The 22481-nt window shown below is 35.6% G+C and overlaps 1 protein-coding gene across 1 annotated transcript; it reads left to right on the forward strand.

Annotated features, from left to right (window-relative positions):
• Positions 1-511: 511 nt before the first annotated feature.
• Positions 512-4207, forward strand: LOC119070811. The gene is made up of 3 exons (XM_037175291.1): positions 512-2902; positions 2971-3161; positions 3237-4207. Exons 1-3 carry the CDS (start codon positions 660-662, stop codon positions 4133-4135), a joined length of 3333 nt encoding a protein of 1110 aa, XP_037031186.1. The 5' UTR covers positions 512-659; the 3' UTR covers positions 4136-4207.
• The last annotated feature ends 18274 nt before the right edge of the window (positions 4208-22481 follow it).

A 22481-nucleotide genomic window follows, 5' to 3' on the forward strand; every position in this document is an offset into this window, starting at 1 on the left:
GAAAAACACAAAGGAATTAAGTTCGGACTCGGACACAGACATTGAGAAACGGCAAAGAAAATGGCAACATCAACGCCAGCAAAAAGGCAATAAAAAACCGAAGAAACGAGGTAAGAAAATCTGTTCACAATGTGCAATTGAAATTGCTAAAAATTCGTAACTTTTTCTTATCAGGTCAAAGCAACGGTAACGGTAACGGCAAAGATTCAGACGATGATTTCGTGTCAACGAAAAAAGTTTTCAGTAATTGGAAATAATCTTGATAATGCAAATCCGAAAACTAACAAAAACCATTTAACATTCTAGATTCGCCGCCAAAGCTTCCGAATGTGGCTGCAGTAGGCCGACGAAAGAACGTCATTCTGAAGAAACCACCCGTCAGTAGCAACGTTAACGTTCTAGATTCGCCGCCGAAGCTTCCGAATGTGGCTGCAGCTCCGAAGAAACCACCCGTCAGTAGTGCTGCCATAAATGCCGCTCTCCTAATTGCAACGACAAACGATCGCTCCTCATCGCCAAGTAATGCTACAGCTGCATCTAATCCAGCCATCAATATTACCTCTCACCGAAATACCACGTCCAGCATCATTGGTAGCGGTCGAACAGGTAGTACGCAAGAAGTGGCACATCCATTACCCATTCGACAGTCGCCTCCCCCTATGGAATACGGATCCGAATGGGACACGGATGGAGAAGCAACTATTGCGCAACTAAAACAGATGCAACGGAAACGACCGAGCAAAAAGGCTCACTCCACTTCAACGAAACCTGAAGTGAAGCAGACGCCAGTTCAGTCCAACCGTAAACGTGCTGCATCCACTGATGAGGCTAGTGATGCTGTTGAAGCAACTACGAAACGGTCAACGTCAACGAAACGGTCAAAGGCATCGAAACGGTCAAAGGCAACGAAAACGCAGCAAGACAGTGCAGATGAGGCTGGTGATGCTGATGAAGAAACTACGAAACGGTCAACGTCAACAAAACGGTCAAAGGCATCGAAGCGGTCAAAGGTAACGAAAACGCAGCAAGACAGTGCTGATGAGGCTGGTGATGCTGATGAAGCAACTACGAAACGGTCAACGTCAACGAAACGGTCAAAGGCATCGAAAGCTCAGCAAAGAAAAGACGACGATGAAAATGGAAACCGGGCCGTGATACAAACGCAACTCGAAGAAATCATTTTTCTCGGAAACGTTTTCGATAAATCGATACGCCGATTTACGTGTCCATTTGCCACTTGTAACGTCAATTATTCAACGTTCCTCAATCTAAAGAATCACGTCAAGAAGACTCACGAAGAAACTTTGCAAAAACCCATCGAGACGGACACGAACAATTGGCGACGAATACAGAATGCAAACAACAGATTCGACATCACTACGGTCAAGCAAAAACTGCGTCCTTTAATTATCGACGGTGAAACGATAATTAAGAAGCAAAGAGTACTGGAACCACTAGCGACGGAAAAGACGGAAGTTGCGACGAAAGTGTTCGATATAATGAACAAACAGGCTGTAGAATTGTCCAAACTGGCAATTTTGTTTTCCAGCCTCGTTTACTTCGACGTCTACAACACAATCAGCGACCCAGAAAACGGCAACGAAATCGATCGTATATTCGAAGAAGAGTTCAATTGGAAAGAAATGATTTTGGAATTTAAGCAATTTCAAAGAAATACTGCTAAAGCAAAGAAATCTCGACCGGATAAACACAATACGTTCTTCGATCTCTGCAGAAAGTACGATGTGGAAACGTATTTCACGGAAACGTCCCAAAATGCGTGGAACTCGATTGTGGATACATTTGCGACCAATTTCAAAACGAATATAACCACTCATTTATATTCACGAATAAGGAAATGGTTAGCTTTCAAGCTACGAGATGGGAAAAAGAAGAAGGACGTATGTGGCAAAGAGAATCGAAAGGATATCAACAACAAAATCTACCACACCATCAAATTCCTATTCGATTCGGAAAAATGCACTCAAGCAGAGGAAGTGCAGCACGAGCTAATATGCGAATTGCAGAAAATTTGCCAATTTCCCAATTTCAATCATGGCGGCAGATCGTATTTTGAACGACTTCGATACGATTTTAAAGAGGATGGTGATGACGACTTAGGAAAACCGAAACGGAAACGGAAATGTGCAGCTCCAAAGAAAACCACAAAGAAATCGAAGAAAAAGAAAAAGAAGACACAAAACAATGGCCCACGTCTTAACTGGTTTCAAATGGTTCCAGCAATGGTAAGGTTGCAACGTCGTATATACGAGATCAATTTGTCACGAAAACAAACTTTGATTGATGCCGGCATAATAAAGGAAAAAAAGAAACGGAAACGCAAACGGAAACGCAAACGAAAAAGAAAAAACGAGTCGAAACCAGAACCATCTTCTACTGAAAACAAACGTCAGGCTGGTGGGACGAAAAAGAAACGTGAAATCGATCCAGAGGCAACACATTATGCAAAGCTACCTAATTTCATAGTCGTGCCACAAAACAGCTTCCACACTATGCACTTTCCAATTGACACGAAAGCATTGTTCGACATCCTGAAAAACCTTCCACAATTCAAGGCTATCCTGAATCAGGCCGAATTTTTGGAACTCCAAATCGACGACGATCCAAATAGAAAAACCACGAATCCGTTCTGGTATTTCCTGTTCAACATTCAGAAAATGGAAACGGCAACGAAGAAATTTGGAGGAAGGATTACGACCAACGGCAGCGACGTGTCAATCCAATATTGCAAGCTACGGAAAGAAAAAGAACTCACCAAAGCTGAAATTCTCGAAATGGCAAGCAATAGGAAACGGAAACACGATGTGATTGATTCAGATTCAGAGTCTGAATCGGAAGACGATGATGATGATGATGATGATGATAACGCAAAGACCATAAAGTAAGTTTACCACATTTAGTCTATGAAATCGCCGAAATACTCACAAAATGATTTTCTGTTTCAACCAGAACCGATCCAGCAATTGTCTCCGCTTTGACGAACATCACCAATATGGAAGATTTGAGTGTTTCTGGTGTCGACTTAGGCGTCCGCAATGTTGCCGCGACAGTAATACGGAAATGGAGCAAATCATCCGACGGCTACGAAGTTCATGAGTCCAATGTGTTGCACAAATCGAAAGATTACCACTATAAAGCAGGTAAGCATCTTCAGACCTTCTCCTGATTTTTTGATTATCTTCAATTGGTTTTAACATTATGAAATTTGACTACAGGATTCGCTAGACGTCAACGAAAAGGCAAGAAACTGCATGGAGAATTCGATGAACGTTACCAGAAGGATAGACAAAGCCAACCCATAGAGCCATCGCAACGATCACCTGATTATATCAAATTTCTGGATTCCAGACTGAAATGGTTCAACGAGGGCACAGCCACATATATGCAACGAGTGGTAACAAACGTAAAGTTCGATAAGTTTCGTTCGACGCAAAAGCAAATGATGGCAATGGCAAAGGAGATTGTTGGCGACATAAACGTTCACGACAAAGCAACGACACAACCGAGCAAAATACGTGTAGTCTTCGTGGGCAACTGTTCAACACCGGCAAATTCAACAATCAAAGGTCATAGGCGGTCACCCGGAAATGCACCAATCGTCCGTTATTTGAAGCAGATCCCGCAAACGTATGTTGACGCCACCATCGATGAATATTGTACAACGAAGAAGTGTAGTCGATGCTACGAAACGCTCGACGATGTAGAGTTTTCTAAAGAACGGCTTAAATTATGCCATAATTGTAAGCTGGCTGAGAATTCCACGTCAACGAATCTAGTATCGACATACCAACGGAAACAAGTTATCGCAGAAGCAATGATTCCGATCACAGAAGATTATCCCAAACCGACACAGTTCGAGAGGGCGCAACGAGTTGCAATGGAACGAACAAAACGATGGTCGTTTGGCGATAAGATGAGAATGGCTGCGCGTATTAAACTAAAATCAACCACCTACACAGTTAATACAACGGCAACGCTAAAGCATTTGTATTGGAACCGAGACGGCAACGCAGCACGCAATATAATGCAGTTGGGTCTGTGCCAATACAACGATTGTCTCCCCATTGAATTCAACAAGGACGAGGCATTCCAGCGACCGAAAAAGAAAGATTAACTCAATAAAGAACACCGCGTTCTTCTTGTTCTACGGAACGGAAATGGCCGTAAACGAGGTCGAGAAAAATAATATACATTAGGGGTCTTTCATATGTATAGTTTATTGTACACACATGCTTTTATATCAAGTGATTTATTAATTAAATTACTAAGATAATGTAGACAAGCCATATAACAAATTTGCAAATGTCCAATTTTCGCCAATGTTGTCGTAATTGCATTTATGATAATAACAGTCTGTATATACATTATATTCACTGGAGGTGTTCACATAACACTGTTGAATCATTTATTAGCTTCGAGCTGCTACATATTGATTTAAGAAGCGGTCGTTAAGAGATTGTGGTGTTAATTGTAAGGTAATCTCTCAGTAAGATGTTATCAGTGATGCAGGTAATTTTATGTAAATTTTTGTCGGATGATTTTTCGATAATGTTTTGACTATTGACATCAATATTGTCCAAACAGAATGTTGAATTTTTCCAGGTCGATAAGTTCCGCCAGTAAGGATAACTTGAGAGAACTAACACATTCTGCTACTTAACTAGTGTGTTAAAACGCTATTTAACGAAATGCCTTCGCTGGGCATGGCGAGGGTCATGGTTACTGATTTTAGTCAATAGTCAAAAATGCAAAGTATTTTTGGGAAAAGTCAGAATTCCCGAGGTATGGCCAGCCCGGCATTGACTGTACTGACAAGTATTGCAAATTAAAAGACCCAAGTTAGACAAGGATATCTTCATTCAAGGAACGACTTATTCAAAATACCTTTTACCGCAAAGTAGATTGAAAAAACACTAACAGACTACTAAGCCTAATTGTAAGGTCAAGGTATATGGGAATTGCACGACCAAAAATAGTCACTAATTAAATCCATATGGAAAACCTAACGCAGACATAGGATTTTTTTTGTGACAGGCTATTACAAGTTTAAAGATCGAAAACTTGTCTTGTTATCCGCTACGACCCTCAGCATTTTTTTTTAAATTCGTTTTTCAGTTTGCACTAATTCACACCAACTTGTTCCCCCTACGTTGAATCCTCCATAGAACTCAGCAACAGGTGAGCTGCGCAAATATTTTTGGCTCTGAGTAGCGGTCAATGTCATATGTTATCGACAACAATGACATGAATAAGTGGTGAGCCTTATCTAACGTAATATTATATAGAAAATCGCATGTTAAAAGTAATGAAGTAGTAAATTTTGTATCACTCTGTCGAAAATACTTAAATCATAATGATATGACAGATTCGGTAATTACACAATGAATGTCATGAAAGATTAACTGGAAAAAAAGAAAATAGAAGTTCACGCTAAAACGTCAGCCGGTTATTTCTCTCTTCGTATTTCAAGATGTTCCAGTTTCTATTCTTAATCGGTTCTTGGTGACGACGATTTTGAGGAGGCTTTCACATTTGATTTTTGTGTGTGTAAATATGTTCCTTACCAAAATGGAATACATTAGATTGGTAATCTGTTAAAAGCTCCCATTCGATTCCCATACACTTAATCCGGAGATACGGCATCGCCTATTGTACAAAGCTACTGAATCGTACCACATTGTATCGGTGGTGGTCTGAAAATAATATTCACCGTTCAATAGTTTCCTATTCGTATACATAATATCCCACATATTGCCGACTTAATGTCTCTAAAAATGTCGTATAACATTGTCGACCACATTAACATTATATGACATCCTTACACCATATCGTTCTACTTAATCGTCTCAATTGATTTAATGGCGGTAAGAACGTTAGCATGGATCTAACAACAATTTTGAATTATTTTCACCCCATAGCACAATAACTCAATAAGTTATTTAGATAAAAACAGGCACTGGCATTTAATGATCGTTGATGTTATATAAAGGCAACAAATTATTGAAATTACTCTTAGACTTTGTTATTTATGATTATGGATTTTTTTCTACTCTCGCTCTCTGCTTTATGGTCGCGTTTTTGTGACTATATGTGCTAGTTATTGATAAAAGTGGAATTGGTGCTTTGCGACGAAATTAAGCATATGGTTCAGCATTGGGAAAAAAAAGCTTTATTGCGTGTAGTTCATACTCATACAATGGATATAAATTTGCTGGATTTTATGTTCTCTTGTGCCATAGTTCCTCCGCATAATGAAAGTTCGTTTGATTAATAGCGTAACGAAAATACCCCTGATCAATTTCTGATTTTAAAAATGAAGAAATTTTTGTCGGAAACACTGGGACAGAGACAAAAGCGGAAGCTTGCAGCGAGGTGCATTTTATTAATGAACAAGTTGGCCCGTCTTGGCTTGGCCCTTCAATTCATACAAATCTTATCCTTACACAAGTACCAACTCTCGACTTAAAGGTAAGGGATCTTTCATAAAGTATGTCGCCCTTTCAAAAGAGATGTAAAATATGGTTGATTATGTGATAGAAAGAGACGCAAAGTTCTTTTAATGGTCTTTTTCCATGCTTATTGCAGTGAGGATAGTTTAGGAATTGTCTAAGTGTCTAAGTGTCATTTCGAAGGTCCTCTGTTATCGACCGCAACGGCAAAAATAAGTGTTGAGCTGTGGCATATGTTTTCTTATATAGCAAATTATATTTTAAACTAATGAAGTAAAAGACTTATCACTTTTCTATATTTTCTATAAAACAATTGATACAGCCATTGTATGTAGCATAATACTAGAAACAATGTGAAAATGTGAAATTACATGGTACACTGCCAAAATTTGTCAAGATTTAACTTTTTCTACAATAGTCAGTGAAATTGAGACATGAATTTGCTTCAGCTGTTTTTCAGCTGTTCACTCACACAAACAAAACTGCTGATACAACTTTTTTTTGGTGTACCACTACCAAACGCTTGTGTGTAGCTATTTCACCCGGTGGTTTAATTTCGGAGCTGACCGTAACCTTTCACATATGGCAAGAACATCACCATCATCATCAGGGCCCACTTTTTAGAAACTAATTTCCTGAATTTCTTGAAATTTCTTGAATTTCTCGAATTTCTTGAATTTTCTTGAATTTCTTGAAATTTCTCTAATTCGAGAAATTCGAGAAACTTCAAGAAACTCGAGAAATTAGTTTCTTGAAATTTCTTGAATTTCTCGAAGTTTCTTGAATTTCTCGATTTTCTCTAAAAGTTTCTAAAAAGTAGGCCCTGATCATCATGGTGGCATGTATTACTATTTTCCTTATTTGAGTAATCTGCTACTTCACTAGTCTTAACATTAGTGTTACTACATAAGGTGCGAATGACCAGGGTGTATTGCTTTTTCTTATCGTACTTAATGGTAACAGAAGGTATAGAAAATGGACGATTAGTGCATTCCATAAGTAGTAAGTATAACGGTTTTAAACATCGTAACGGTGTAAATAAAGTAAAAATTTTCAATTTTTCTGGAATGATTTAAAGAACAAAGTAAATTTCCCTCGCAGTTTCCTTCACCAGATTTTCCGATTTTGATCCAAAAATTGGTCGACCAATCAAAATCTGATTTCTTTTTTAACTGGAATTGGAAAGTCAAAGACATGTTCCAATAAACAAACGAAAAGGCGTTTCCTCAAAAGAATTAAATATTTCGAAACCAATGGTTTTTTCTCTCGACGCAACTTCATTTGACTACCCAAGGTAAAGAAATCTGACAATTTATGGAAGTTCGAACATCAAACAATTTTTCAATTTGTATTTTCATTTAAATTCAAGTCAATCATGTACAATATTTTCTACGCTTTAATAATAACAAAAACACAGGAGAATGTGAAGTTAAAGACGAAAGAAAAAAAAAACTGTGAAAACAAAAAATATCTCCTGTCAAGTCACGCCATTGGCGATCAAAATTATTCTTTGAAGTTCCGATATGAATAAAACAAGCAAGTCATTTCGATGTTTATATGAAATTGAATCAAAGACTTCCGATGTAAAGTCATTCTCTGTCTCGGATTTTCAGTTCTTGTAAATTACTTTATGGGAAGCTTTGTATTTCGTCTCTGTATATACCTAGGCATGCATAAATATACACAACACACATCGTTTTTCTGCTACCGAGAAATCATATTTCTGCGTCTTTCATGCAACATTTGGTAAATGTAAAATAATCTTTTAATAATGATGAAGATAAACGAGTATTATGCATATATACCATACATACATCCACGTATAGCATGTTTTATAATAATGGCAACGGATTTAGATCAGCGCCAGTAACTTCTTGTTTATGTCAGTTATAATCGCTGTACGCTGAAATTAACATACACTTTATTAGGTGCACTTTTCACTCACATTCCTCTTCCACTCTACCGTTGTCAGGTAAAATATGCCAACCACTCTCTGCTGTATACATCCACGGCACATTAGAAAATTTATATTCAACGAGGTGCAGTAATCGATTTCGTATAGTTTGTCTGGTGTCAGATATAAACCTTAACAAAATTTCATTTCGTGGCAGTACACACATCTGCTTGAAATATCTGTAAAGATCTCTTGGTCTGAAAACAATAAACAATGGAGTTGCAATCATTTCGGAAGAGGAGAGCACTAAGGTGTAAATGTTTTGGGTTAGGTTCGTTAGACTCTAAATTGATTACAATAGAACCACAATTTTCAATTACTGTGAAAGCAATAACTGTTTGTCTGGCTAATTTGACCTGAAATTTAGCTATTGTGATGGAAATCTCTTTATGTGACTCTGTTAGTGAGCATATCTTAGAAATTTTCAGTTAACTTTTCATATACGGCAAGTTTATCACCAATACGGTAATTGAATAATTAGATAATCTACTACTTCTTTAGAGCATGATCGATCCAAACGGAGGCCTCCGTTCGTGTTCGGGTCGCTACAGCCGGATAACTATTATATTTATAAAAATCTATTTCTTTCCGAGAACCTTTGTCGGTTTCTAGATTAGCACTATCATCGTTGGTCTTATGGCCTTTTGAGATAAGCCGATTACATTGGCATGTTTTTTGTATGATTTACCAGACGCCAAAACATTTGCAAAATTTTGCTGAATTTAATTTTCCAAGATTGGCTCTGATATAAAATCTAGTACTTTATTAGCTTTCTGCTTCCTCACATTATGTTCTTAGCTAATTTTTGTTCTTCCTCTCATTAACATTATGTAAGTTTTACCTTAAAAGGTTTCATGGAAGTAGCTCCTCAGTGAATCGACTAAAAGGAGGTCTTACAAATGAGAAGTTTCAACCATTGAAACTCAATGTGTGCCCACTATTACCAAATTGAGTTGATTAATCGACAATGTCGATTCGACATGCTATATGTGCAGTACTCAATTTTTTAGTTCGAAACAAAATGATATCGCGATGTCCTTCTATTGAGCTTGATGTTGATGTCCCTTGAAGAGACCGCCAATAGCATATCTGTCACTTTTGTTGTTCAAAAATCTAATAATGTTTCTAGACAGAATCTTTTACTTCATTTGATCGAAGTATTATCAAGAGATTGGCTTCAAATCTTTTACTTCATCTGCTTTGACGTACGTTTTCTTTTATAGGACAATATTCAGTGGAGATGCCTTTATTTTTGTCGTCGTTGTCGATAACAGATGATTACTAGTGTCATCTATCAAATCTGAATGTTTTTTAATTCTAATTTTCTTAATTTTCTTGATGAGTCATTTTTTCATGCAATTTCATAACAACGACGATAAATTACATATCCACTATTTATGAATTGAAATTTCATTTCCTTTATGATTCGCTAGACTTATTGATGTGAAAATTGGTATAGTGTTCTTAGAACATTGTATCAAGTACCACTGTATCAGCCATGGCCTGATGAGAAATGGTGTTTTTGAATTGCATAAAACGTCGAATGACGCACTTAATTGTTTCTCAGATCTTCACTAAGACTACTTTTCAGAATAAGTAGTTTTTAGTAAATTCCAAGAAAATACACGTTGGTAAACCGCTCTTTTGCGAGAAATTTCAGAAATTTTTACTGCACTTCAAGTCCAATTCCCAACGGATGTATAATTCCTAATTTATTCAACAATGCCAAAAAAATAATAAATTTTTTTTCGAAAGTTCATGAGACTTTCAGCTTAAATTAGCACACACCTTGACGAAACTGATGCGTGAAAATTACCTCTATACATTTTTCCTTTCAAACACAAAACATTTAGGCATATTAAACAAATGTTCCCAAACGCATTATTTATTACGAAAATTATCAACGCACCGCACATACATTAAACCGTAATCTGGCATTTATTTATGAGAATTGCATCACGCACATTACGAATGTATAACAGAAAGAGCCGTGCATGATGAAGATTTTCCTACCTTTCGGGGCAATAAATATAAAAACCGTAACAATAAAACGTGAAGCTAGGGACTTAATCAAATCTGACTTTGTGTCACTTTTCCTGGTGACATTGTGAACAAACAGCGTCACACACACACACAAGGGGTCGTCAGTTTTATATATTGCACATAAATCTAAAACTGGATTTGCAATTTCATAAATAGAAAAGAAAGTTTTTACGGGGATTTTAAACGACTGAATGGGAAATTATGTTTGTTTTTAAATAAATAAGGATTTATTTTTGACACATTGAATGAGAAGAAGCGAACAGAACATTAGGGAGTTGAGAGACTGAAGGAAGCAAGAGCAAAAAAAATATTATTAATTTATCCTATTGACCATAAACCAATAAATTTTGATAATATAGTGAGTTATGGAGCGTGGTAATTGTTTGTGAAAGGAACTGTTCGCAGTAAGAAAAGGTGTGCGTTTCTACCATTCGATATGCTTCATTGTACACCTCAAAATTTATTGCATTTTATTGTTATAAAATGTTTCTCGGTTGTTGTATCCTTTCAATGTGGATAGTATAATTGAGAGTTTATTTATGGCCGGTTTTTGTTGGCTTGGAATATTTCGTTTTTTCTTTTTTTTCCGTATACAAAACCAAAAAAATTGTATATATTTCACTGGCTGTGACTGTGCGATTTTAAATGAAATTATTTTCCTCCAAAGATCTATATTTTATTTGGTTCGTCTATTGTTTCTATAAATAACGGAACCGAATGAGAAAATACACATCCACACAGAGAGAGAACGTTTGTTACACAGATTTATTGAAACATTCCGACACCACTATGTGGAAGTGGCACATTATTTTTTGTTTCCATCGTCTCTTCTCCGAAAAACTGCTAAAACTCTTTTTTCTGCTGTTAAAACCATTGAATGCATAGTATATGTTTGTTCGTACGTACGTACGTTCCAACCTCCAATATAACACACTCTATATTGCCACCTATTTCGGGGTGAAAATGTATATATATATGGGCTGTTGGGTAGTTGTTTTATGTTTTGGCCTGGTGGGACAATAAAGAGGATCGTATATTTGGATTAGAGAGACTATTTTCGAAAGCTTCAAATGACACAGACTATTATTCTTGTGTTTCATGAACGTTTGATGGAAATTTGTGTCAATGGCGATAAAGAACAAACCCCCGGGTTTGGATTTGTACAGATGTAAGATAAGATGTTTGACCTGATAAATCAACTTTGAAATTGAAGACTTTTTTTCAGCGATGGTAGAATGCTCGAATTTAATGATATGCTTAGCAACACAAAGGGGAAGGAGCTTCTATTTCGAATTAAGGATGGTTCAGAAATTACTTAGAAATTGCAGGATGTCGTAATCGCTGTAATTTGTTTATTACGAGACCAACTATAGGTAGCCTTTCCTAATGCTTTCTTGTAACTCACAACAATTTTCGTATGCTTAGACATCTGTTATAATAAACAATGCTTAAAAAATGGATGAGTTGTGATCGATGTCCTATTATAACGCAAAGTTTATGTTATAACAAACGAAGTAAAAGATTTTGTATCACATAGTGATACTTTCAACAAAGTAGCAGTAGGTTCAATGAATACAAAGTTTGAATAACTCAAAACTAAGCCCTTGTGGATTCAATTCCTTTGGGTATTGAGAAGTCCAATATGAGGAGTTGTATTCTTTAGATGTAACGCCTTAACAACTCATTGCTAAGAACTGAGAGGTTCCAGAGATAAAATGGATCGATCACAGTAAATTAATATTTTTTCACTAAGGATCGAATTCGGAGTTGGCAAGTGTTTTCGAATAACTGAAGCTTACACTCTTTCTATAACATTAGACTATTACATTAAATGAATGTTGATCGTTAAATGTTAATATTTTACAATCAATTATTTTGATAAGCTTATTATAATCAATCAGATCAGGGCCTATTTCAGAAATTGTCTTCTACAACTTTCAAGAATTTTCTAGATTTTCGAGAACTTTCAAAAATTTCAACAATTCAACAATTTTCGTGAAATTCGATAAATTTTTAAAATTTCGAGAATTTTCAATTATTCTAAATTCAAGCACTGTAATCGTTTAATGATAAAGATCAGAGGTACCAATCCACCAATAAGAAACATATATATAATCTATTACTTCAGTTATTGAAAGTATGGCCTAGTGTTTGATGCAAAATCTTTTACTTCATTTAGTGTTGGAATCCTTTTTCCGTTATAAAAACAACACCAAATCAAAAGATACTGCAATGGTCATGTGATGAAGCCAAGCCAAGGTCTACTAAAATTTACCAAAATTTTTAACAAAGTTTTCCAAATTAATTTGTTAAAAAGAGGCCGAATGGTCATGAATTCGAGCGCAGCGTTATTTCCTCTTACCATCCCTGCTATCTGATAAACGATTAGAGAAAAAATGGCTCTCCCTAAAAGCTAATTAAATTTCCTGTTCTCTGAAAATGTGATAATATTTCACCTCACCTCGCCAATAAAATCATTGAACTGGATTATTCGACGTATATAGAGATCCCTGAAATCAATTTAGAAAGCAAAAATGGAAAGATTAATATTTTTCAGAGTTGTATTAATATAATTGCCGTTCCAGAGGTACACCCGATATAATAAACTTATTTCGAATAAAATTCCGGTGTAGAGGGAACCAAAATATTCTTTTTTTTTCATAAAAAGCATGAACATAAAAAAACAAAATTATTAATTTACATTGTGCCTTTTGTGTAACATGGGTGATAAATTGATAAACGTTGACACAAACTACGCCCCTAAGCATTATGTTTTCTGGGGTGCCAAAAATTTCAAGGATAAATAATTGATTTTGTGTAAAATAAATAAAAACTAAATGGCTCCGAATGTGTTTTTGTTCATAATGACTCTGTCAATATTACACAATGGAATTTCAGATGCACATTTTATTATACAGGACGATAGAGGAGAGCCCATACACAAAAAAAAAGTTATTATGGGGAGAAAATGTATGGCAGAACATAATAAAATTTATGGTAATGTTTTTGTGTGACAGCTGAATTTTATAAATCGTTTAGGAAATTTATTGACCGCAATAAATTTCGGGTAGAATATTTTGACGGAAATAATGAAAAGACTAATAAGTAGAAAAGTCGTTTGAGCCAAATGTCATATTTTTTAGGTTGAATTAATGAAGATGAGGGTTAAGTGTGGCGGAAATCTATATATTCTTGATAACTTATCAATTATACGATACCATTTCCTCTGTTTGTCACTTCGTTTTTTTTATGTATTCATTTAACATGCAGACCAATATCCCGGCGGTCATAACATTTAAAAATTATTTTTATTTTTTTTTCTCGGGGTTCTCATTTCATTAAATTATTATTCAAGCCCATAATCATAATCAAAGTTGTCGTTCAACTCGTTCATTAAACCGGCAACAAAAAACGATACTTAGAATACATAAAAAAAAACTTTCTCTCGCTCACACATAATTTGCACGTCAGACACATTTATTCGTCCCTTGCCTCAACATTTTCATTATAATTATTTTATAACAACATAAATTTATCGTCCACAGTTGAAAAAAAAGAAAGAACAGGAAAGAGATGTGCAACCGAATAGCCCCAGTGGCAATCGGACGGACCCGTACGATTTGCATATATAAAGTAGCAAATTACCCGTTGAATGTCTTTTCATCTCCTTAGTAAGATTCTTATCTATCTATGATTTGTATTATTACAGCAGTCAAACTGTGAAAATTCGTGAAAATTCACTGTTGATCAAATCGTGTATTTTTGGTGGCAAAAGGATTTTCTAAAAGAAGATCCTAATAGGATTTTCCTTTCATTTCCAAAGGATTTTCTTTGATTTTCAAGGGTTTTTCTTTGATTGAAAGAAGAATTTCCTACGAATTTAAGGATTTTCTTAACAAATGATTTTTTAAGTGCAAAAGAATTTCTATGTTTATTGCATCCCGTGTCCCGGTTATTTAACCATTTGGAAGCGATAGGCGTTTTTACGTGATAAACAAAAAATCTGTTACTTCTTTTGTTGGAAAAGTCGCAAAGTATTTGATACAAAATCCTGTACTTCGCCAGCTTTATCAAATGCTTTGCTACTTAAGAAAGTTTCGACCGGAGTTCATCGTTTATTTTTGTCGGTGTTGTCGATAGCAAATGACATTCCATTTTTTTGCTTGTACTAAGCCCTATTTGCTGTTTCAAATAATTAGTATTGCCTGACAAATCTTAATTAGTACTTCTAAGGGATTGGTGAAGTTGGCCAAAACAATCTTTCCCTTCTCTCGATTGAATTCGTGCACTCAAGAATTCGTTCATCTACAACACCTAAAACTTCCGATACTTAATTTGTTCTTCTTTCTATTTTCAAGCGTTATCTGATTAACCATTCACAGCCGTAAAGCATATCATCAGTTTTACAATCGGATTTATTATTTCATTTGATCTACCAAATTTCGATAGATTGATGCAAAATCTTTTACTTCATTCTTTTGAACATACTTTTTGTTATATATATGGCTTCATTAGTGAGAGCTTGTCCTTTATTTCTGTAATCTTTATCGTGATAACAGATGGTAGTCCGTAAAATTAAATCAACAGTGGTTGTTTGAAGTCTGGCTACGGTCCTGTTGGTGCTCATCCATAATACGGACATAATTTTTGCCACACAGACGTACAATTATCCTAACTGTTTGTTTAATGAAAGTGAACTGTCTAAGAGTTACAGGTGTTCTCCTCCTTTCTGAATATTCTGCTCGCACACGCAACGCAACCGCTGCGCCACTTAATTCCAACAATTCCGTATCTATTGTCACAAAACTTTTACCATCCATTTAACGTCGTACAGGTCTCAAAAAAGCATACCACTCAGCCTGACTATACCTTAAGTAAGAAATATGTTTCCCATGTCTCGTATGTTATTTAGGTTGACAACGTAGGGGTGAAAGATGGTTCATTTTTATGTTGATGGGGTATAGTGTAAATTATGTGCATGATATGTAACAGAGTTTTATGAGAATTTATGTACCAAAGATCAAGTTAAATTATCATGACACCACTAACGCCGTAATACATAAATAAAATGAAGGAAAATTTCACTGAAACATTTTAGATTAAGTAATTGAAATTGACGAGTGGAAATCGCAAATTATATACAGATTTAAAGTGTTTACTATGTTGTGTGTGTGGAATGTTTGTTAATTATGTTAATTAATATCACCACTCGCTGTCGCAGCACTTTAACTCCCATTGCAATTGTTGATATATGTGTTGTACGGTTGACAGGAAACCCTTTCTTTATTCTGGACATTCCTTAAACGCAAACACACAAAAACCATTGAACGAAAATTTATGGCTGATATAATAGTCTCTGAAATGTTTCAACCAATTAACATTCAAATATGTGAGTCATATCCAGGCATGTAGAAAATTGCTTTTTAGACAAAAAACGCCTTTGGAATTTTTTGTTATCGGATTTCTTACAATAAATTATTTCGTGGCTTCGTGGAGAGCAACCCTAAAAACGACGATATCAGTAACGGCTGTTGTGACCGAAATTTGTTTTCGATAAAGAAAATTTTTGTTGCCAGTCAATAATAACGAATCAGTGTGTCAACAATTTGGTATGAAGTCATTTCATAACATTGTTGGTGTTAGTGTTATATTACTTTTTCACAGATGGCTAGCGTCAGCAGTAATTATCGAGTCTATTACTTCTTTCGATCCGGCCATTTTCAAAACATTGATTAGAAATCTTTTACTTCATTTCGTTTAATATGCAATCTGCTATAATAAGATCGCATTAGTCAGAGCTAGTCGTTAATTTTTATTCGTCGTTGTCGAAAACAGATGAATTGTCGTTACGGATATTTTTAACATGTCGTTGCAAACTTTTTTTGCAGACAAATGCCGTTTTTACCGTGCAAAATGTACCTTTAGACTAATGAAGTACAAGATTTTGTACTAATTTATTCGAAATACTTAGATTAACAAAAGTTTAAAAGGTTTGATTAGTTATGTAACTGTGAGTGGGCAGCACATTTATTGTTTTAATAACTGATTCTTCTGTGGGGTTACAAAGGTTACAAAATTGTCAGAATATTTGCTTATTGATTATCGTATGAAACCCATCAATTTATCACTTTTATCGCATGCGGTGTGTGTGTATTGTGCGCTATATACACGACGCACATAAGAGTAAACAAATTTACCATAGAAAACTAAAGGTTTTGCAACAAAATTATATCACCCTGAAAAAGAGATGTTCGCCTACTGCGATAAAATGCCTCACTGCTATAAGGCTGTATATAAGAGACACGTATGTTATATACAGCCTTATAGCAGTACCATTAAGGGAAGTCCACCCCTTGCACTTAATTTATCTACGAGGTTAGTTCCTTAGCTGAGTTCATTTTTGTTGAGTTTATTGTTGTTACGAAGACGGAACTTGCGTCTGCATTTACCAAAAGCCTGTATGCGTTGCATGTGCCTATAAACACATTACCGATTCCAGTCAATACACTTTCCAAAAGCAATCTGTCGATGGAGTAGATACAAAAATCACCACAATACTGACCTGACTAACAAGATATATGTACTTCAACTATAAGATCTATTGAAGGAAGCAGGGAGGATCGACATCTTTCAGACAAAGCCATATCTTGTATCTCTTCCACACGCGTGGCATACTCCATGAAAGGTTCCTTATCAGTGCATTAAAATTGAATGGAGGATATCGAGAGACCGAAGAGAAAACGAAGACATGGAAGCACAATTCGCTAAGGACGACTTCAATAAATATTGCTGCAATGATTGACTTTCACACGGGATTTTATTTCTTGAATGCTTTCCTGGTCGTCCAGAAACGTATCAACACAAGACTTTTCGCTTTTAATGGCAAAGGCTTCGACAATCCTGCTCCTGGTTGCATAATTGGTTCGCCCGATCCGGACAACAAGCCGCTAATGGCTTGTTGTCCAGAACCACATCAATGTTTAATTTTCCGTGTTAAAGACGACGGCTTCGACAATCCTGCTCCTGGTTGTATGATTGATTCTTCGTTTGCTGCACGATTTCTTCCTGGAACAACCAGATGAATTTAGATTGTCACAATGCTTGTTCATTACAAAAATCCAGCATTGCAATCCGCTCACCTATTTTCCTCTTCGTCGAGAGTCCCGCCAATGCACGCCATAGGCCGGCTACGACAATCCTGCTCCTGGTTGCATAATTGATTCGTCAATGAATTGACTCCTTTTACAGAAATATCTTCTTGGTGGTACATCTGCCGTTCGGATTCCAGCTTGTTGTCAGTACGCTCATAAATTAGTTTTTCTTGGTTGACAAATATAAACTAGTCGCTGCCAAACAAGTTGTACCATCTATAATGGAAATTTTGGTTGCAGTGTTTGATGACCTAGATAACTAACTGTTTCTCTGTATGTTTTACTCACAATATTCGTTCTCGTTCCGAGACAACGCGCAACACTTCAATCACATGCATTAAATTGAAAGGTTGTATTAAATGTTATTGTCTGAGTAGATCTGTCATTTCAATTGACATCAGATATGGTTAGCATGGTTAGGTTGGTAACTAAAATTTTGGTGGGAATTTACTTCCAAGGTTCTGAAAGAACAGCGAGCTGGTTCCATGAAGGCTGTTGGCATAAAATTTGTTAAACACACTCGTAACATATTGTTAAAGGCGAAGACATCGTTGGCGCCTCATGTCAAACTGATGCCACCCCTTCGTGATCAACTGAAAAGTGCCCCAACCTGTTCTTTCAGAACCTTGTTTACTCATCTACTCATCACTTTTGTTTGTTGTCGCAATCATTAACAGATAAGATGCGTAAGTCCAATTCTGATTTGTGAAGTGAAGAACTTGAAAATTTAGTTAATTATGAATGTACGATACCTTTCAACAAACAACGCCACTAAATTTCCACATAAAAAACATGCAATTCACACTATCGAAGAAAAAAAAAAAGAATTTCAAAGCGTAAACTAAATTCGTTAAAAAGTTTCAGAAACTGTCAGAAAGGCAAAAGGAAGTTTTTTTATAGTCTTCAAAAGACAAGACGTGTATAAATAATGAAGTCTCTCGGTAAAGATATTTCATGTCGTGCGCTTTGCCATTAAAGTTAACACACAAAGCGGTTAACGTAAACAACTTTGATTTTTATGCCAGTTTATGATTATGACGAACAAACATTGCGAGAACGTTTTTTCAGTAAATCAATCATAATTTCAGCATTTCGGCTTTTTCAATTACACATTTTTTATGTTTGTCGAATCGATTTTGTGTGATGCATTATTACCTTTCATTTTGTTTTTTCAACCTTTCACACAAGGCTAACGTATATAAATCACCAGCGTAATTATCGAGTCTGTTTGCATCTTTTCATGTAAGAATTTCCAGTAGATTTGATTGCAAAATCTTTTAATTCGTTTATTTTAAACATACACGTTGCCTATATTAGCTAGAGCACATTTATTTTCGCTACTGGACAGTAGCAATGCTCCTGGAGCATACATGTAATACCAACTTTCCGGATGGGACAGCGAATAATAGTAGATTGCATCGGACGCTGTGAAATTAATTCGTTATATGAGGCAACTATTCTGTGAAATCAGCTGTTTTTTGAGCAACACCTCTGAACTGTCTTTTCTACAAGTAGAGAGTTTGTTTTTCCATGCCGAAGGCGAGATATGGAACTCGAAATTTTTGCCATATAATAGCCAAGTTTCACATAGGGAATGGGTAGACAGTATTACTTTGGATTTACATTACAGCGCAAAATTCTGCATTGATATGTGGAACTAGCTTTAAAATTTTAGGATGTTTGTCGACCGAGACGAAGCCGAGTAAACATTTAAGAAGGCAGTTACATCATTTTTTTAATTGAAATGTTCATTTTATCCATGAAGGGTGCAAGGTAGAGTTAAATTTTATTTACGGTGGCCTCAAAGTTCTGAGTAAAATAGCTGGTCAATAAGGCAAATGATTGAAATAGATTTTCTTATGTGTTTATCTACCAGGACTTCGCCTCACACAAGAATTGCCATTTTAGTCATTTGTCCCACTGACAATTGAGCTATTTTACTCAGTAAATTGACTCCTCACACAATAATTGCAAGCTTAGTCATTTGTGCGACGGACAATTGTGACAGTTGGGATCAAAAGTCGGTCTATTCCATCTGTCAAATTGACGTTTTAAACGTCAAACCAAAGTTTCTATACCAAATAGCTACGAAGTCGCTTATTTTTCCTCAATCGTATCAGTGGAATAGACTTATAGACTTATTTTGTGATTATTTGGCCAAAAATTTTTGGTTTGACGTTTAAAACGTCACTTTAACAGATGAAATAGACCGACTTTTGATCCCAACTGTCACAATTAAGCTATTTTGCTGAGCTGCTTCACTCTATCTAGCAAACTCTCAGCTCTCTTTGTCAAATTCACACCTTATTTCTTTGTATTCTACATTTTGACTACGCTGTAATGTACATGTAAATTCCAAAGGCTACTTGATTTATTTCACCACCTTAATAAAAGTAGTTTGGTGGTTGCTATAGAGGGTATTAACCTAGGCAATCTATTCGGAACCAATTCTCCATCTTCCGTGCTTTCTAACATTGACGCTAAATTCCAATGTAGATTAACACGTCCAGATGATTATTGTTGCGTTTCGTGGTTTTTCTTGTGCGGAAATGTCATGGAGGTCATCATTGTTTATCACAAAAAATTCTATATTGATACATAATCTGAGATGAGATAATGAGAAATGGAATTTCCTGGCAAGAAAAACAAAGAAACGAAAACTGTCTTCAATTCTAGTAGGGATTTTTGGTATAAAAACGTGTTGCTCCACACCAATTCACATCAGTTTAATTCGAATCTTCGAGTCAACAATAAATCAAAGTAAGAATTTTTTGACGACACTGAGTCGATAATCGCCGAATCGCTAATCAATGATCCGTTTTGCAGATGCAAATCTTCAAAGTTGCTTTACTTGTCGCAGATGCTGTGTTCGCTGTTTTGGCGGGCGCTCAAACGGAACCACTTCGCGATATTACTAGTCCTGTCAAAACCGACATTGTAGATAATTCAGATAGATCAAAGGATTGTCGAATAAGTGAATGTTATTACTGAAGAAAATGAATTTAATTGTTACATTGATGTCGCAATAAAAAAAATAAAGTCTTTCATAAAGGCTATGACATAACATAAGCACTGAAGATGCTGTGGTTATATGTGCAATTATACCTATAACATTCCTTTTGTGTCGTCAATAATTTGAAATTTTCAGCGAGAAGCATTAATCTATGTCTAGTCTACACCACCTGAGAAATTAATTTCTAGCTCTGAGCTTTTCCCATGGGGACATTCACGCAGGCATCTTAGGGGGTATGAACCTTTTACCTGTAGTTTACCTGCTATTTTGTTATTGTTTCTTCTCGTTTGGCACCAGACTTTCGTTGTTTTTTACTGCTATGTTAGCTTATGTCAAACTTCACTTATTTTCATAATAAAGTATAGGACAGATTTTGTGTGAACTTCGAATCATGGCGCCACATTAGTAAGGCGTTGTGACGTAAGTTCAACATTACCTGCCACAGATAAACTGCAACTAAAACTACCATAGCTATTACAAAACTATTACGTGTTACAGCTGTAACACGTTCTAACTTAACATATTATTCTCAAACGAGTGCTTTCTAAAGTAGGAGGCACTAACGAGTAACTTGTTTTGTCTCATTGCTCATTTCTCTTCCAAAGACTGAATTCGTATTTTCATTATGTAAACTGTCAACTCATTTGCTACATTTAATCGATTTCATTGCCATATTTGCTCGTGGAAGCCCTTTAACATTAACATCAAAACTTTTAGCGTTTCAGCAGTCAAACAGTCATCCATCATCGAAAATTTAAATGTTTTTTTTTCTTCCTTCATATAATTCATTCATCACTTTAATTTCACTTTATCGTATCCTATCAATGAAAGACGAACGAAAGGAAAAACACATTTTTTTTGTCAGGTCCGATATTATAACACTTCTCCTGCTAACATTTTCCCTACGTACGTATGTACGTATACAATGTATATTCCGTACGGAAACCCCATATTTGTATTATGTCGAGTAAATTTCATGTTATACCCGTGTTGTGAGATACTTCATGAATGATTTATTGTATCCTGTCTAACCCTCGTCCTTTCGACAGATTCTGATTTTTGTTATAAAACTTAGATGTATCTGGCCCCCAATCAAACCGGGTTATATGTATGAGGTGTGTGTATCACTTTCATTTTATTATGATTGCATTCCGGGTAGGAGATTGTGATTTAATGACAATTCGGATGGTTTTGCATATCAATTTTTCTCACTGAAATGTTCACAAAATCCATTGAAAATGAAGAAAATAAAAACTGGAAATTCATGGTATATCCAATGATGACGGCTGACCGGATTGAAAGAGACGACAGATGAAATGGAAACGAATAAAAAAAATGTAAATTAGAGGCATAGCCTATATGGTTTGGTTATCTCACATAAAATCAATTTAACGACAATCGGATAAATTAAAATTTATTATATTGTTTGAATAATAATTAAATAAACAAAGAGTCAATGGTTTTTAGTGCTTCTTGAAGAAGCCATTTTCGTCGTTGTCGTTTTTTTTATTATTATATTTCTCGTTTAAATGAAATGTTATTTAAAGTTTTGATGGTGCCGACAAAAGGCGCCATAATTGTAATTCAAAATTAAAAACTTAAAATAAAAACAAAAACCGAAGCGCTTTTTTCTTCCTCTCAGTTATTAAACCATGAAATGGTGTATGTACGATGTAAACGACAATATCATATTTATTCCAACCGTTGCTGTTGGGCGCGGAATTTTATTATTATTTACACATTGAGGAGTGGTAGGTTTTTAAGATTTATTTGATTGAATTGCTCACAACAATAATTGAAGTTTTAAATAATTGAAAATCGGTTTAATGTGACACTCATAGTCATTGCCT

The sequence above is a fragment of the Bradysia coprophila genome (genome assembly GCF_014529535.1).
Source record: "Bradysia coprophila strain Holo2 chromosome IV unlocalized genomic scaffold, BU_Bcop_v1 contig_106, whole genome shotgun sequence".
NCBI lineage: Eukaryota > Metazoa > Arthropoda > Insecta > Diptera > Sciaridae > Bradysia > Bradysia coprophila.